The sequence below is a fragment of the Neoarius graeffei genome, chromosome 15, assembly GCF_027579695.1.
Source record: "Neoarius graeffei isolate fNeoGra1 chromosome 15, fNeoGra1.pri, whole genome shotgun sequence".
Taxonomy (NCBI): Eukaryota; Metazoa; Chordata; class Actinopteri; order Siluriformes; family Ariidae; genus Neoarius; species Neoarius graeffei.
In genome coordinates this window covers 9,249,241-9,268,101 of record NC_083583.1, presented here as the reverse complement: position 1 = coordinate 9,268,101, position 18,861 = coordinate 9,249,241, and the positions used below count along the sequence as shown (strand labels likewise).

Genomic DNA, 18,861 nt, shown 5'->3' with positions numbered 1-18,861 from the left:
CTTGTACTTTGGCAATTTCATCAAGGTGTGCTTGCTTTCTGAAATCAACTTCCTTTGCAATTTTTATTATCCCCTGCTGGCCAAAAGGCCTGAAGCGGGATTATGTCGTGGCGATGTCCGTCCATCGCAGGAAGGGTACTCGCCTTCTGAAATCAACTCCTCTCACAATTTTTGGAGGAATTTCACAAAACTTGGCAGGATTCTTTGTTCTATGTCAGTAATACGCATATTCCAATTTCGTTCAATTCAGTCGCATTTTACCAGAGTTATGGCCGAGTTCCCAGTGGGGGATATTGTGCTCTGAGAGCACGCTTGTTTACACACCACAGTGGTACTACAGTAAGGCTTTCACACATAACCGCTGGCACACATTAGAAAAGCCCTACAGGAAGCAGTTGGCATGCTTGCTGTTGTTTTGGTCACAGCAGAGTTCCCAACTTTTCAGGCTACATCCACATTAATGCGCCTTAGTTTTAAAACAAAAATCCGTCCAGATGAGTGTTTTCCATCCAGTCTCTGTCCATACTAGCGCACCTAGAGAAACATATCACATGACCATTCACGTACACTGGGCATGCACGTGCCAGTATAAACATCTAATGCTGCTTGTTTTCTTCTAGAAAAGGGTCACGTGATAGGAGCATGACGAACCAGGGAAGGATATGTTGTCTCAGATAAAACCCGATCAGGAAGCAAACATGGGTGCCTGCATCATCGTTTCCAAAGTCCACATTTTGGGGGCTTGAAAACTCAGACATGTGGACCCCACGTGCAAATGAAGCAAAATTAAAACATCGACTGCAACCACACTATAATGGGGAGAGCTCTCTTACTATGAACTTTCACATATAATAAGTCAAGTTCGTGTCCCCTGCCTTTAGTAACGATGAGTCGGAGTCTTCAGGAAAGAAAAAAAAAAAATCACTGAGCCATGCGCTCCTCTTCCCACCAGAGACAAACAAAAAGTAATCAAGTCCTCAGTTGAGTTAACAATGCATGTTATCGCATAAAACAAAGGCTTAACAAGCCTCGCTTCGGTGTCGATCACTAACAGTTATCGAGAACGGTGATCACTGACTTCAAAAATTCCCTTAAAAGGACTTGACGAGCTAAAAGCAGTTTTACTCGAGTCTTTACTCTGCATGCGTTGTTATCATGGCTACTTGTCATGTCCACATGCATTGGCGCTCAGAGCGCCGACTAGAATGTGCACACACAGCACCATTACAACTAATCACCCTGCACCTGTTCCGGATTAGAGCACAGTCACAGCACACACTTATAAGGACTCCTTAAATACACAGACTTGAAGTATACACGCTGTGTCTCACATTACCAAGCCTTTGTGCTGTGTGTTGTTTTACTGGTTTTGACTCGCGTGTGTATTTTGGACTTTGCCTTTCTGATTACCTCTGATATTCTGTTCGTACCTCGCTCGACCATTGTCCGTTCCACAACCCTGCCTTTGTCTTAAGTTTTTGAACTGTTTGCCTGCCCGTTTTTAAATAAACACTCTTCCTGCAATTACATCCATCATCCGCTTCCATTACATGACACTCGTGAACGTAAGATGCTCTCTGTCGGAGACAAACTTCATATCCTGGAGCGTCTTAAGCGTAGTGAGAAAGCAACGAGTTTGTCGAAAGAATGTGGCATCCCGAAAAATTCAGTTTCAGTTTTTAAAGAAAAAGAGCTCCGAGACTACGTCTATAACTCCAATCAGCATGACGGGCTGAAAAGAAAGATGATGCGGCAAGCAGACGATGGCGAGTGTGACTTATTTCCTTAAGAGTTACTTAGTGCCTTTACTTTAAGTGTAAATATAAATTAAACACAGTTGGTCTTGTTTTACGTAAAGCCTCGGTCACAACCGGCCGTACGTGCTCCTACGGCCGGTCTACGTGCAAAAAAACGCAAGAAATGCACGGAGGGCACGCGTGAAACGTGCTGATTTTCGAGCCGTAGACTGGCCGCAGAGGTTCTTTGTCACGTCAAACAAACTCTACGGGCGCTTACGTTTTTTTTCAGGTTGCAAGACAAACTTACGGCCAACGTGCGTCTTTCTCCATGAACAAAAAAAAACCGCAGCGATTTGGGAAACGCCAAAAATCGCACGTCCGGTTGTGACCTAGGCTTAAGAGTGAGCGTTTGGTGTGACAAGTGAAATACATTTCAGTATTAGGATCTTTTCGGTTTAACAAACTCCCAAGGAGTTTATTATAGCAGGGTTGCAGTGTATTAATGTAGATGTAGTCTCAGAAAAGCACTGATTGACATCAAACACTTTTTTACCTCCTGACCAGTCAGGACACAAGTTAGGGGCCAAGCAAGAAAAACAAACATGTAGGACGGAGGGTCGATGAAAAACTAGTCTTCTTAAAACTTCAGTCTTGTTAATGAATGAATGAGGAGATTTGTGATGTGTCGCAGTGCCACTAAAACATTTTTTTTTTTGAAGTAATCTGACATGACGTCCCACTTTAATTGTATCTGCACACAGTCAAGCCACATAAGATTATCTCATCTCATCTCATCATCTGTAGCCGCTTTATCCTGTTCTACAGGGTCGCAGGCGAGCTGGAGCCTATCCCAGCTGACTACGGGCGAAAGGCGGGGTACACCCTGGACAAGTCGCCAGGTCATCACAGGGCTGACACATAGACACAGACAACCATTCACACTCACATTCACACCTACGGTCAATTTAGAGTCACCAGTTAACCTAACCTGCATGTCTTTGGACTGTGGGGGAAACCGGAGCACCCGGAGGAAACCCACACGGACACGGGGAGAACATGCAAACTCTGCACAGAAAGGCCCTCGCCGGCCACAGGGCTCGAACCCAGGACCTTCTTGCTGTGAGGCGACAGCGCTAACCACTACACCACCGTGCCGCACATAAGATTATTATTATTATTATTATTATTTATACCCCCATTAAGAAGGTGGAGGGGTATACTGGTTTACCTCTGTCCGACCGTATCTCCGTCCGTCCGAAACACCCTTTTTCTCAGCAACCACAAATCATAGCCACTTGGTACCGAGCTTCAGCTTGGGGTTCTATACCGTGTATACCGTTTTCAGGTCTGTCGCACATCGACTTCCTGTTTACCGACTGAATGTATTTATGAAAAACACAGCGTGGATTTACAAAATTTTCATAACACTTTTCTCAGCAACTACAAATCACAACTGCTTGATATTTGGTACCGAGCTTCAGCTTGGGGTTCTATACCGTGTATACCGTTTTCAGGTCTGTCCCACATCGACTTCCTGTTTACTGACTGAATGTATTTATGAAACATACTCTATAGGGTGGATTTTGACGCTGTTTCAAGAAGCAAAATGCTATTTCAAAATGACAGTTTCCCAGGATGCTGTTTGAAATCCCTGGGGAGAGACACTGCTCTTTACTTACTCGTTTCAGGGTTCATTATTTGTTGAAGTCAACATTCATAATAATAAGTGTCCTATTCCTTCGATTGCTCGCATATAAGCGAGAGCGGGGGGATACGGAAGTGAGCAGGAGCTCACAGTTCATCTTGTATATGATAGTAATTAAAAAAAAAAAAGTTTTGGACACACAAGATTGAATATACATTGTTCATTGATTTGATTTTAAAACAAGTAATAATAATAATAATAATAGCAAGCGTCTCTTCTCCTGATTTCCTGCCTCCGAAGCTACAGTAAAGGCACACAACCTCTTTATCACCACAAACATCTTCCCCTGTGTTAACAGCCTAAATACATTCATTCTAACACACAGGAACCGTCCATTCGCTCTCCCGATCCAAATTCACTATCACGCTGTTTATTTCCTGATGTGCATTTCCACATCATTGTGAGTTGGCAAAAAAAACAGCCCTAACGGAAACAACATGTCTCTTGACCTGTGATCTAAGTTATAATTAAAAAGGAAAGGAACTTCTTCTGGTTCGGATCATCGTTTGTGTTATGATGTGATTTTGGCAGAAACTCTGTCCTACTCTGATAAGAGACAGCCTTTAGTACTTGGTTGGATCAGTCGATAATATTTTTTTTTGTCACTCCTGTTTATTCCAACATGAATAATTCAACACTGTAAAAACTCCTGGTGTTTTTCCCAAACTCGCACAAACACGGTCATGATTCATTAATGAGCTATTAATTAACCGTTAATTAACTATCTGCTATGGATCCCTAGATGTTAGTTTGAAAGTTTCAAATCTCTGTCGTTTAGCCCGTCTTAAAGCCGTCCATCTCTGTACCCAACCTGACCAAATGGGAGTTCTATACGGCCGAGACGCTGTCCACCGGACCCTCGTATGACTGGAGGATGCTGGCCGTGCCCACAGACAGCTCCGAGGAGCCGGACACTATCGTCACCAGCAAGAGGAGGATCGTCTGGCCCTGCTACAGCAGCGTAGCCCGCGCCCAGCCCGACGCCATCACCAAACTACTGGCTGTACGTCAGGTTTAATCTCCTCTTCTGTCCTCCTCCTTCTCCTCCTCGCCGTTAGGATAAACCACAGGTACAGCAGCAGGGAGTTGGAGGAGATTATAACTGAATGTTTTTGTATTTGCAGGACATTGAGAGATTAGAAGGAGAGCTTGGTCAGGTGCCTGAGCGATGGCATGCTACTCTAGAGAAAGTGCGAGTCAGTATACAGGACGACCTCAAACAAGAAGGCAATGTAAGAGCTTCTGTATCTTCTCACCGTCTGTCTGTCTTTCTCTCTCTCCATTTCAGGTTTAAAAAAAATAAGCTGCAATTTTTCTCCCTCAGTTTTCAATATTTTTACTAAGTTTTACAAAGCAGGAATATTTACCTTTATGTAGTGCAATAACGATGCACTGAAATTTAACTGAATTTTTTTTTTGAGGCAAAAAGGACCCCTGATACTAGATGAAAGATTTATTGTTTCAGAGATGTCTACAGGCGCTAGCAACCGGCGGTTTTCTCCGCCTACACAGACGCTCTGCGCCGGCTACTCAAGCCCAGAAAAAAATTAAAACTTGCCTTTCAATGTTCAAGTGAGATTTTATTTATTTATTTATTTATTTATTTTATATCGTCTCCGCTGCCCATAATAGGCTGCAAATCCAATTATTCCACCATGAAATTGTCTTTGATTTTGGTCTAGCATGACCGGAAATGACGCCATATTTGTTGATTGATTCTCACGCTCTGATTGGCTGAGCCGGACCACATGACCACTCCGTAGCGTATGTAGTTATGTTACAGAGCCAGGCAGCGTACTACAGAGGGGAACTGAGAAAACCAAGCACACACACATCTACAGGGAAATTTCATACATATTTTCTAAGTATTTTACAAGGAAATGGTTAGCCATTTATTCGCTGAGAATGCACCAGAAGCCACCATGTAAATTTCAAAATTTTCAGGAGGGCGTGCCCCAAGACCCCACTAGCATTAGCGCACCTTTGGTGTGCTGCAACAGCTTCACCGCCGTCAGTTCCAGAACCATCTACTATTTTTTTTTTTGTCAAGATTTAAATCCATCGTATAAAAATTATAGACGGTACAATACTACGTTTTCTTTTCCGATACTGATACCAGTACCGAAACTTTGAGTATCAGTCGATATCAATACCGAGTCGATATTTAAAAAATAAAAATCCCATAAAACTATGCTTTAATATATGATGTATTAAAAATCCTTTCTTTTAATTTCTTCTTTTATTTCTCTAATGTCCAAGCCACCATTTTTTTTTCCTGATCCCCGTTACCCAATACCGAGCCTGTGTCAGATATCTGTGCCATCTGTAAGAAAAGTATAATATTTTGAAAATGATCTGTCGTAAGGAGAATCTGAAATTTTAAAGACATGATTTTGCACAATTTACATCACATTTTCCAGCACTATCTGATTTACACACCCATGATATTAATGTTTTGTAATAAAACCACAATATTCACAGGGAGGTTTTTTGTTGTTGTTGTTGTTGTTTTTTAAATCCCAACACTGGCTCGGGAGGAAAACAAAAAACTACAACTACATCAGTACTATTATTAAAGGAACAGTCCACCGTATTTCCATAATGAAATATCCTCTTATCTGAATTGAGACGAGCTGCTCCGTACCTATCCGAGCTTTGCGTGACCTCCCAGTCAGTCAGACGCGCTGTCACTCCTGTTAGCAATGTAGCTAGGCTCAGTATGGCCAATGGTATTTTTTTGGGGCTGTAGTTAGATGCGACCAAACTCTTCCGCGTTTTTCCTGTTTACATAGGTTTATATGACCAGTGATATGAAACAAGTTCAGTTACACAAATTGAAACGTAGCGATTTTCTATGCTATGGAAAGTCCGCACTATAATGACAGGCGTACTAACACCTTCTGCGCGCTTCGACAGCGCATTGATATCTGAGCTCCGTATCAATGCGCTGCCGAAGCGCGCAGAAGGTGTTAGTACGCCTGTCATTATAGTGCGGACTTTCCATAGCATAGAAAATCGCAACGTTTCAATTTGTGTAACTGAACTTGTTTCATATCACTGGTCATATAAACCTATGTAAACAGGAAAAACGCGGAAGAGTTTGGTTGCATCTAACTACAGCCCCAAAAAATACCGTTGGCCATACTGAGCCTAGCTACATTGCTAACAGGAGTGACAGTGCGTCTGACTGACTGGGAGGTCGCGCAAAGCTCGGATAGGTACGGAGCAGCTCGTCTCAATTCAGATAAGAGCATATTTCATTATGGAAATACGGTGGACTGTTCCTTTAATAACACTAGGATCTGTGAATATGCAAATTTGGGAACGTCCCCATGTCATCCTCCCATCGTAATATCACTACCATTAGCCGACTTGGCTAATTTTTAAGAATCTCAGTTAAAGTTGTTCTCGCACCGATTTATTTACCAGCAGCCAAAACTCTTTTTCTATGTTCATCTGTGATCATTTGAGTGTTTTAATGGTGATCTGATCACTGTGTATGAACCGACCTGAGTAATTCTCTTTCCTGTTTCTACTTTTAGCTCCGAAAACAGTCCGTGTCTGTATCCGTCTCGGGCTTGATCCCTACCTCTAACCTGCAGGCATATCAGCGCCACTCCATGCTGCACCTCCCCGACAGCGGCCTGGGAGAGGACAGCAGCCCCACAGCGGCCAACGGCATGAGTCGCCGAGCCGCAACACTCTATAATCAGTTTACACCCAAGAACGATGAGAACAGGTAAAGCCAAAACGAACCTTTCCTTTCGCTTTCGTCCCATTGTAATGTTTCAGTGGGTGTATATGTACAGTACTCTACAAAACTCTGCTGGGTTTTGGGGCAAAATGAAGAAGCGAGTGTGACAGTCAAAGTGTCCAGAAGAATTGTGGCTGGTTCTGGAAGATGCTCAGTAAAACCTACAGCTCATTTCCGCATAAAACTGCACTCACTGGACCTGAGACTTTTTTTTTTTAAAGCAAAGGGTCGTCTCACACTGAATACTCATCTCATTATCTCTAGCCGCTTTATCCTGTTCTACAGGGTCGCAGGCAAGCTGGAGCCTATCCCAGCTGACTACGGGCGAAAGGCGGGGTACACCCTGGACAAGTCGCCAGGTCATCACAGGGCTGACACATAGACACAGACAACCATTCACACTCACATTCACACCTACGGTCAATTTAGAGTCACCAGTTAACCTAAATCACTACCTAACCTAAATACAGAAGATTTTGAAAGAGAAAGATACATTGAGCACCTGAAAGGAATGTATATTATTAATAATAATAATAACAATAATAATGGCTTAATTCGTGGTCTGTCAGATACAGTATATTCCATTCAGCTACTTGTATCATGCTAGCTGAATGGAATATATCTGATAGACCACTCAATGCCAGCCAATATTATTTAAATACGTCACTCAGATCCGTGATGTATTTCGTATGAAAAATGCGAGTTTTTCAACACGAGAAGATAAACTTGATATCTTCAAGCCAACAAGTGATTTTCCTTTTATTATGTCAACACATTCACAAACAAAAAGTCCCCAAATTTTTCAAAACAACTCGCTCATCGATTTCCTCACGAGTGACAGATAGAGATTTATGTCCCGGTTTTGGTTCTCCACGTCCCGGATGGAGCTCGTATAAAAAACGAGTGGTATATTTCCCAGTAAAACACTCGTGCCCGTATAATATATACAGTGGGGCAAAAAAGTATTTAGTCAGTCACCAATTGTGCAAGTTGTCCCACTTAAAAAGATGAGAGAGGCCTGTAATTTTCATCATAGGTATACTTCAACTATGAGAGACAGAATGAGAAAAAAAATCCAGAAAATCACATTGTCTGATTTTTAAAGAATTTATTTGCAAATTATGGTGGAAAATAAGTATTTGGTCAATAACAAAAGTTCATCTCAATACTTTGTTATATACCCTTTGTTGGCAATGACAGAGGTCAAACGTTTTCTGTAAGTCTTCACAAGGTTTTCACACACTGTTGCTGGTATTTTGGCCCATTCCTCCATGCAGATCTCCTCTAGAGCAGTGATGTTTTGGGGCTGTCGCTGGGCAACACGGACTTTCAACTCCCTCCAAAGATTTTCTATGGGGTTGAGATCTGGAGACTGGCTAGGCCACTCCAGGACCTTGAAATGCTTCTTACAAAGCCACTCCTTCGTTGCCCGAGCGGTGTGTTTGGGATCATTGTCATGCTGAAAGACCCAGCCACATTTCATCTTCAATGCCCTTGCTGATGGAAGGAGGTTTTCACTCAAAATCTCACGATACATGGCCCCATTCATTCTTTCCTTTACACAGATCAGTCGTCCTGGTCCCTTTGCAGAAAAACAGCCCCAAAGCATGATGTTTCCACCCCCATGCTTCACAGTAGGTATGGTGTTCTTTGGATGCAACTCAGCATTCTTTCTCCTCCAAACACAAGTTGAGTTTTTACCAAAAAGTTCTATTTTGGTTTCATCTGACCATATGACATTCTCCCAATCCTCTTCTGGATCATCCAAATGCTCTCTAGCAAACTTCAGACGGGCCTGGACATGTACTGGCTTAAGCAGGGGGACACGTCTGGCACTGCAGGATTTGAGTCCCTGGCGGCGTAGTGTGTTACTGATGGTAGCCTTTGTTACTTTGGTCCCAGCTCTCTGCAGGTCATTCACTACGTCCCCCCGTGTGGTTCTGGGATTTTTGCTCACCGTCTTGTGATCATTTTGACCCCACGGGGTGAGATCTTGCATGGAGCCCCAGATGGAGGGAGATTATCAGTAGTCTTGTATGTCTTCCATTTTCTAATAATTGCTCCCACAGTTGATTTCTTCACACCAAGCTGCTTACCTATTGCAGATTCAGTCTTCCCAGCCTGGTGCAGGTCTACAATTTTGTTTCTGGTGTCCTTTGACAGCTCTTTGGTCTTGGCCATAGTGGAGTTTGGAGTGTGACTGTTTGAGGTTGTGGACAGGTGTCTTTTATACTGATAACGAGTTCAAACAGGTGCCATTAATACAGGTAACGAGTGGAGGACAGAGGAGCCTCTTAAAGAAGTTGTTACAGGTCTGTGAGAGCCAGAAATCTTGCTTGTTTGTAGGTGACCAAATACTTATTTTCCGAGGAATTTACCAATTAATTCATTAAAAATCCTACAATGTGATTTTCTGGATTTTTTTTTCTCATTCTGTCTCTCATAGTTGAAGTGTACCTATGATGAAAATTACAGGCCTCTCTCGTCTTTTTAAGTGAAAGAACTTGCACAATTGGTGGCTGACTAAATACTTTTTTGCCCCACTGTATGTGTGTGTGTATATATATATATATATATATATATATATATATATATATATATATATATATATATTATCCTGTAAAGTGTACACTGTTATTACATGGTGACGCTGTTCTCGCAGGTCGTTTGAAGGCGTCCTGTATAAAAGAGGTGCTTTACTTAAAGCATGGAAGCGTCGATGGTTCGTTCTGGACATAACAAAACATCAGGTGTGTTTCAGAATCTTCTGTGTCATTCAGTGTGTGTGGGTTTTTGTTTTTTTCTGGGTTTTTTTTTTTTTTAGTTCAAGAGAAACTTAATGCAGCTTGGGGCCTTTTTTTTTTTTTTTCCCAGCTGAGGTATTATGATACGGATGAAGACATCAGCTCCCGCGGCCACATCGACCTGGCGGAGGTGGAGTCGGTTGTACTCGCCACCCCGAGCATAGGAGCTCCCAAATACATCAGTGAGAAGGCCTTCTTCGATGTGAGTAGTGAACTTGCTCTGCATGTGTTACGGCTGTGCAGGAAATAATACAACGGATATGACAGAGATATATATAGTACAGGAATGGTGCTAGTATTTATTCTAATCGTTTATGTATTAACTATAAAGCTTTGAGAACAGAATTATCAAGATAGAAAGAATTAAGTATGGGTGTTTTTTTTCATGCATATAGATTTATACATGTGTACTTTTATTATTCATTCTCATCATGCAAATCTACATGAGTAGAAACTTTACCCAAAAAAGAAAGAAAAAAATCCACGGAGCAAAAATGTAACCAGACAGCTTGACTGTGCTGTTCGTTAAACGTTTCATTACATTACATGGCGTTTAGCAGACACTCTTATCCAGAGTGACGTACAACGAGTGCAAAAGTCAGGTACACGAAATGCTGAACTTCTAGACAAGAAAGTTCTAGTGCCAAGTGAACAAGTGACAGTAATACCTATTATCATCAAAATTCTATTATCATCAAATTTAAAAAAACCCCACCTTGTATTCTATTATTGTCAAATGATTTTGAGCAACGTGGCATATACTATTGTGGAGTGTGTTTTTAAAAAATAAAACAACCCAACACTAATTCGTAAAAGTGTGATTTCAGAATGACAAAAAAACATTTATCAGATAATCCTGATATGAGTGTAGCAGTGGTGTAGCTTTAAAGGGGAACTGAAGTCATTTTTAAACTTGCTTTATTTCTTAATTAACGTGTTATTCAATTACGTTTTCGGTTTTAGTAACCTTATATCGTGACTCGTATTGGCAACGAATCGCAATTAAATATTATACTTATCGGCCTGTTCGGTTTGTAGCCGTGTTGAATTTAGTTCGTTTGGTCCACGGCAGGCGTCGCTTATCCGCGCGATCTTCACGAGACTTGTGCGAGACTTCGAAACGTGAAGAAGTGTCAGCCAGGTGTCAGTGCCGCCATTTTGAAAACTGTTTTCCAAACGAAATATTGCACAAAAACGAGTTTAAATGACGATTACTGCCTACTTTTTTCAAACTTTCCTGATCGCTATCAAAACAAACAAAACGTCTGGCTTGATTACATCAGCATTCGAAAGAGGGCGCGCGCGTCTTTTGACAGCGTCGGCAGATGTCGGTCACTTTCCCTGTGTCTGAAATCGCTCCCTACTCACTATATAGTGAGGACACCATTTTGTAGTGCTGTCTGAAATCTTAGTGAGGATCATTTACACCCTATATAGTGCACTCAAAGTATCCCACAATGCATCACGAAAAGTAGTATAAAATAATGGTCACTAACCAAAGCAATATATCCCATCATGCATTGCGGTCGTGCTGAAAGAAATTTTATTTTAATAAAAGGCAGCGGCAAAGAAGAAAGTATTCAGCCTTGATTTAAAAGAACTGAAAGATGCAGGGGCTTTGTATTGTATTGATTAATGCGGGAAATGCGCTCAGTATAATATGGATTTACAACCCCGATTCCAAAAAAGTTGGGACAAAGTACAAATTGTAAATAAAAACGGAATGCAATAATTTACAAATCTCAAAAACTGATATTGTATTCACAATAGAACATAGACAACATATCAAATGTCGAAAGTGAGACATTTTGAAATTTCATGCCAAATATTGGCTCATTTGAAATTTCATGACAGCAACACATCTCAAAAAAGTTGGGACAGGGGCAATAAGAGGCTGGAAAAGTTAAAGGTACAAAAAAGGAACAGCTGGAGGACCAAATTGCAACTCATTAGGTCAATTGGCAATAGGTCATTAACATGACTGGGTATAAAAAGAGCATCTTGGAGTGGCAGCGGCTCTCAGAAGTAAAGATGGGAAGAGGATCACCAATCCCCATAATTCTGCGCCGACAAATAGTGGAGCAATATCAGAAAGGAGTTCGACAGTGTAAAATTGCAAAGAGTTTGAACATATCATCATCTACAGTGCATAATATCATCAAAAGATTCAGAGAATCTGGAAGAATCTCTGTGCGTAAGGGTCAAGGCCGGGAAACCATACTGGGTGCCCGTGATCTTCGGGCCCTTAGATGGCACTGCATCACATACAGGCATGCTTCTGTATTGGAAATCACAAAATGGGCTCAGGAATATTTCCAGCGCATTATTTGTGAACACAATTCACCGTGCCATCCGCCGTTGCCAGCTAAAACTCTATAGTTCAAAGAAGAAGCCGTATCTAAACATGATCCAGAAGCACAGACGTCTTCTCTGGGCCAAGGCTCATTTAAAATGGACTGTGGCAAAGTGGAAAACTGTTCTGTGGTCAGACGAATCAAAATTTGAAGCTCTTAATGGAAATCAGGGACGCCGTGTCATTCGGACTAAAGAGGAGAAGGACGACCCAAGTTGTTATCAGCGCTCAGTTCAGAAGCCTGCATCTCTGATGGTATGGGGTTGCATTAGTGTGTGTGGCATGGGCAGCTTACACATCTGGAAAGACACCATCAATGCTGAAAGGTATATCCAGGTTCTAGAGCAACATATGCTCCCATCCAGACGGCGTCTCTTTCAGGGAAGACCTTGCATTTTCCAATATGACAATGCCAAACCACATACTGCATCAATTACAGCATCATGGCTGCGTAGAAGAAGGGTCCGAGTACTGAACTGGCCAGCCTGCAGTCCAGATCTTTCACCCATAGAAAAAATTTGGCGCATCATAAAACGGAAAATACGACAAAAAAGACCTAAGACAGTTGAGCAACTAGAATCCTACATTAGACAAGAATGGGTTAACATTCCTATCCCTAAACTTGAGCAACTTGTCTCCTCAGTCCCCAGACGTTTACAGACTGTTGTAAAGAGAAAAGGGGATGTCTCACAGTGGTAAACATGGCCTTGTCCCAACTTTTTTGAGATGTGGTGTTGTCATGAAATTTAAAAATCACCTAATTTTTCTCTTTAAATGATACATTTTCTCAGTTTAAACATTTGATATGTCATCTATGTTCTATTCTGAATAAAATATGGAATTTTGAAACTTCCACATCATTGCATTCCGTTTTTATTTACAATTTGTACTTTGTCCCAACTTTTTTGGAATCGGGGGTTGTATCACAAAAACACACGCATGTATTTATTATTTTGAAAACCCATCAGCCGGCTGATCTGGCATGTTTTAATTGTGCGACAGTAATGACGTAAATACCAGCGCGACAGACTAGTGTCCGAAAGCGTTTTTTAATTTTACCAATGAGCTCACTATATAGTCCTCTATATAGTAATTCCCTAGATAGGGAGTAGTGAATGAGTGAGCGATTTTCGACACGGTTTGATTTGCGCTGTACGTTTTACTTCCGTCCTACGATGTCTCGCACAGGTCTCAACGAATCTCGTTTACGGCCATCGCTTTGACATACGGACTGATATATTACAGAGCATATTTCAAACACTCATAACTTGCTACAGCAGCGACAAAAATGCATTCCTATATTTAATAAAATGAGAAATAGAATTTTGATGGTAATAAATTTGCCTTGAGTTCCCCTTTAAGGCAGGACGAGGAAACGTGCTAAAGAAAATCTCCATGTGATTTTTACAATTGTATTGATAAAGGTCACACACTCGTGCATTGGGTTGAATTTCTGATCATTTAAAACACAATCTACCATCAGCTGCTTTTCTGTTATTAATAACCCTGCCATAAATTGCTCTACCTTTATGACAGTTAATGAAAATTATTAAAATAAGGCACAAATAAAAAGGGAGAAATTATACTTGCACCCAAAGCTGCACTTCTTTTTCTCGTCCTGTAGTTAACCTCGGTACTCGATATCTCAGAGCGGCTTTTAAACAGAGACGGGAAAACTATAGCCAATAACGTGATTTAAAAAAAAAAAAACACCCTCAAGGATATGTTGTTTGATGTCCAGGGAGGTTTAAAAGTGTTGACTGCAAAGTCATCTGAAATTTTACATTTTTTATTGTGCGTGGTATTTTCCTATGTCTCGTAAGAACAATATCATGCGGACGAGATGTGATCACGTGGTCGCTTTTCTCCGTTTTGGAACCGTTTTCCTCCGTCTTGAGGTAAACAGGAAACAGACGAACTCGAGGAGCTTTAATTAATTAGCATAACTATGGAACTGCGACACGCGGAAAACCTTGCGACTCTGCATCGATCTCGGAGAGTTTTGAGTCGCAGGGATGTCATTTGTGGTCGACGTTAGATCCGTGAAACAAATATATAGACGAATATACGGTATCTTCTCTCTGTTACTGCTTTTGTGTTCTCGTTTCTTTCTCTGTAAGATCAAAACATTAGGCGTATAATAACTCCATACTCGCTACCATGGAGTCGAACTCATGCATTCTTAGGCTAAGATAGCTAAGCGATAGCGAGAATGATTTAGCTATCTGTCCAGAAAAAGGACACGTCATCTAACCTAACCTTGCTCTGTCTTGCAGTTGTACTCACGAGGCAGGCTTTCCTTTGCTTTTCCGCTGGCTTTTGGCTGGCAGGAGAGCCGAGTTTGCCATGTTTGCCCACGCCGACTTGTTTTGGTTAAAAGTAGCTCAAATACGCCCCACGGTGGTCACATGATATTGTTGCTCATTTGCTTCAGCGATCTCCGGAATCATAAAATGCGGGACGCTTTTTATCTCGGCAAAACATTTACACACAGGATACAGTGTGTGTGTGTGTGTAGCAACGAAATATCTCACAATAGAAATAGAACGTTTTGCCCAGAATTCAACTTTGCACTCAGAAACTTTAAATATTATGAGAGCATGATTATAGAGACTCTTACAGTAATGCTTTTATGGCTGAGGACTACAGTTGGCTTGCTAACTTTAGGACTGCAGTTATCATGAACAGTTTTGCACTCAAGTTTCCATCAATGAAGAGTTTATAACATCAACGAAACTGTCTTCATGTTAAAACTGTTAATATTATAGTCAGGCTGTCTGTTGTTGCCCAAATGAGGATGGGTTCCCTTTTGAGTCTGGTTCCTCTCGAGGTTTCTTCCTCATGTCGTCTGAGGGAGTTTTTCCTTGCCACCGTCGCCACAGGCTTGCTCATCAGGGATAGATTAGGGATAAAATTAGCTCATGTTTTAAGTCGTTCAAATTCTGTAAAGCTGCTTTGCGACAATGTTTATTGTTAAAAGCGCGATACAAATAAACTTGACTTGACAAGATAGTGCAAATGCAAAAATTTTATATTTGTGCACACCTGACCATCATACCCATAAGAACAGTCAGAAACCAGTGAGAATGTGTTGAGCAAAGTCTGCAAAAGCATGACAGCTGTTGAGAAAGCGGTGTGGAGTGTAAGGGTGAGAATACAGAGCGCATGCTGTGAAGAATAAATGAAAAAATAATTGTGTGTACCGTACATACAGTACTGTGCAAAAGTCTTAGGCACCCTATTGGGTTGTTTTTCCCCCCATACGAACTTTGTTATAGATTTCTATTTTATGACTTCTACATTATTGAGTCAAAACATTTTAGAGTCCAAACGTTGGTTTTCCAGCACAAAATTAAATGTTACGGGGGGGGGGGGGGTTGTATGTAAGCAGTATATTCCATAAGAGAGCACTTTTCAGATTAAAAAAGAAAACATAATGAAGGCTGCTGGGTTTTGGGGCAAAATGAAGAAGCGAGTGTGACAGTCCAAGTGTCCAGAAGAACTGGGGCTGGTTCTGGAAGATGCTCAGTAAAACCTACAGCTCATTTCCGCATAAAACTGCACTCGCTGGACCTCAGACTACTGTTTATTTTTTATTTTTTTAAGCAAACCATCGTTGCACACCAAATATTGACTTTGTTATATTGATTTTATTATAGCTTCCTTATTATGGTTTATAGTATTTTTATTTTTATGCCTCCGTCACCTTAAGGTGCAGTAGGCATTATGCTTTCGGGTTGTGCGTGCGTCCGTCCCGAAACCTTGTGAACATGATATCTCAAAGGCTAATGAAAGGAATTTCACCAAACTTTCACCATTTGTGCGCTTTGGGACAAACATGAACTGATTAGATTTTGAGGTTAAAAGGTCACAGGTCAAGATTACTGTGAGGTCAAATGTCCATCCCCAAACCTTGTGAACGCCATATCTCAAAGACTAATGAAAGGAATTTCACCAAACTTTCACCATTTGTGCACTTTGGGACAAAGATGAACTGATTAGATTTTGAGATCAAAAGGTCTAAGGTCAAGGTCACTGTGAGGTCAAATGTCTGTCCGAAAACCTTGTGAACACAATATCTCCAAGGCGAATGAAAGGAATTTCACCAAACTTTCATCATTTGTGCATTTGGGGACAAACATGAACTGATTAGATTTTGAGGTTAAAAGGTCACAGGTCAAGATTACTGCGAGGTCAAATGTCCATCCCCAAATCACAGCTTAATAAGGCGTGTAGTCTACCAGGCGGAGGCATCCCCGTTGACGCCGTTGGCGTCGAGTTCTATTTAGTTTAAGTTGAAACATGTCATTTAATTCTTTTTTAAGACATTTTGTGGTCTCCAGCATTTCTCTACATGTGCCGAAGACTTTTGCACAGCACTGTATGTATATTTAACAGTTATTCCACGAAATCAAGTTGTACATGAGCTGATAGCCGACGAGGCGGTGGAATAACTGTTTTATTCTATCCACATTCACTGGATTTTGAGAAATGGAGTATTTTTATTTTATGCAAATTCGATAAATAAAAACTTTACGTCAGACAAAATCATTTCCACTTAGAATGTAGACAAACCCGCAAAGTGACGGGAGCAATTTGTGAAAAATGCAATAATAATTATTCTTGAAAAATAAAAAAAATGTTATGTTCTTGGCATCAAATACTTTTATTCCATATTTTGTTTCTTTTTTATTTTTTGGGGTTTTGTTTTCGAGGAGAGTTTTTATTCCGTCCTCGGTTGGTTCAGTAACACGCTCCGCCATTTTGTTTTTCTCTACTCACGGCATATGAGCTGGTAGTAGAGTAGCCAATCGGAGCACACGATTGTTCATATCCAGTGAATGTGGATAGGATAAATGTATTTATTTTCGTCTAGTTTCTAGCAAGTAATTGCGGTTAAAAAGCTTTCCCAACCCCTTCACTGTGTCTCCAGCTGAAGACGACGAAGCGGGTGTACAACTTCTGTGCGGAGAACGCTCAGAACGCACAGCTGTGGATGGACAAGATCCAGAGCTGCATCTCGGACGCTTGAACCCCTGAAGACTCCTGGGATCCTCGTCCTTCTTCATCACCACCGTCTCCTTCCCTGCAGGGAGACTCACTGTGCGTTAGTAGGAGCATAGCGAAGCCCTCAGTGCCTGTCCAAGAGCAGAGTGAGATACCAGAAGAACACGCTTTTTTTAATCACTTTATCACTACAAAGTGCGCACTCAGGCTGCAGAGTCACTGCCACACTAATCCTCCCTCCACGGAGCGCCGCTTATTCCCATTAAATGGGTTTGTTTTACCGTTCAAACACTCCTGAGCTCATCAGTCTTACAGTCACACTAAAACTCGCAACCAAGTGGAATCGAAATGCGTCGGATTTATTCAGAAAGGATTTTGCTGCTTAAGGAAAGGAGCGCCATAAAAAAGAGAGAGAGCAATGCACAATTTTAACAAGGCTGTTTATTTGCACTTACTTCTTTGATATGCACTCCTTAAATATATAAATTTTGTAACGGATAAAAAAAAAAAACAGGACAAAAAGCATTACTTTATGTACAACGTCTGTGTTTATACCTGCATACACTACAAAAAATACTTTGCACACTAAAACATAAATATAAATATCCATTTTTCTATTTAAGTCATTGATGTTTTATGTCATTTTTAACACATGAATATGTGTCCGTGCGTAACAGGTCAGGTTTTGTGATGTAAATTATTATTATTTTTTTTAATCTTTAAGAGTAACTCGTGTATGTCGCATTGATGTGTTTTTTGTAAATATGCGTCATTTTTATACTGTGGTGAAAGTGCGCTCGCTGGCTTACACTGTACACAGTACACTTAATATTAACCTTTAACTGACATGAAGCCACAATACACTTTTTTTTGTTGTTGTTTTTTTTTACATTATTTGACATACTGACCAAGAAAAGTGCTTCCTCTCTGTCAGCTATATATGCTTATAAGACATGAAGTCTTCTAACTTCATACACTCGATTTCTCTGTCCTCGCCGATGAGCTCTGTGCGTGTCAAAAGGCTCGACTTTCAACCTGCGGAACACAACGCAGTTGCTTTGGGTTAGGTTTGTGATTTTTTTTTTTGTTGTTGTTGTTTGTTTGGGTTTTTTGGACATTACTAAGAAACAAAGCTGAACAAAAGTTTCTCGGACTTGACAGGTGGTTGCCTGTTCTTGTACCTGTAGCTCATAGTGTTTTTGTGATGCCACTAATGTTCCTATTCAGCTGTTTTTCTTTTTTAATTTGAAATAAATGAAGATGACTTGAACATAATTCATAACAGAATGAAAATGTAGCTGTGGCTCGTGATGTTATCTTCGTATTTGCTTTGAACTGAGTTTTACATTTCTTACTTTCAGTCCATCATCAAGTTGGAGCAAATCCCAAATGGCTCACTTTATGCGCTGCTTCACAATCATGGTTGTCTTTTTGAAGAGCACCAACTAACTCCTGCAGCTAGGTCCTGTGTGTATGTGTATATATACACACACACACAC

The 18,861-nt window shown here is 41.0% G+C and overlaps 1 protein-coding gene across 2 annotated transcripts in view; it reads left to right on the top strand.

Moving 5' to 3' along the window:
* sbf2 (SET binding factor 2) overlaps window positions 1-18,637 on the top strand; it is a 368,376-nt gene extending 349,739 nt beyond the window's left edge. For both annotated transcript variants that reach the window (XM_060940828.1, XM_060940827.1), the window contains 6 exons: window positions 4,223-4,447; window positions 4,569-4,676; window positions 6,987-7,183; window positions 9,861-9,948; window positions 10,073-10,204; window positions 17,289-18,637. In XM_060940828.1, coding sequence (XP_060796811.1) covers window positions 4,223-4,447; window positions 4,569-4,676; window positions 6,987-7,183; window positions 9,861-9,948; window positions 10,073-10,204; window positions 17,289-17,387 — 849 coding nt within the window. In that variant the 3' untranslated portion in view covers window positions 17,388-18,637. The remainder of the gene's footprint in view (window positions 1-4,222; window positions 4,448-4,568; window positions 4,677-6,986; window positions 7,184-9,860; window positions 9,949-10,072; window positions 10,205-17,288) is intronic.
* The last annotated feature ends 224 nt before the right edge of the window (window positions 18,638-18,861 follow it).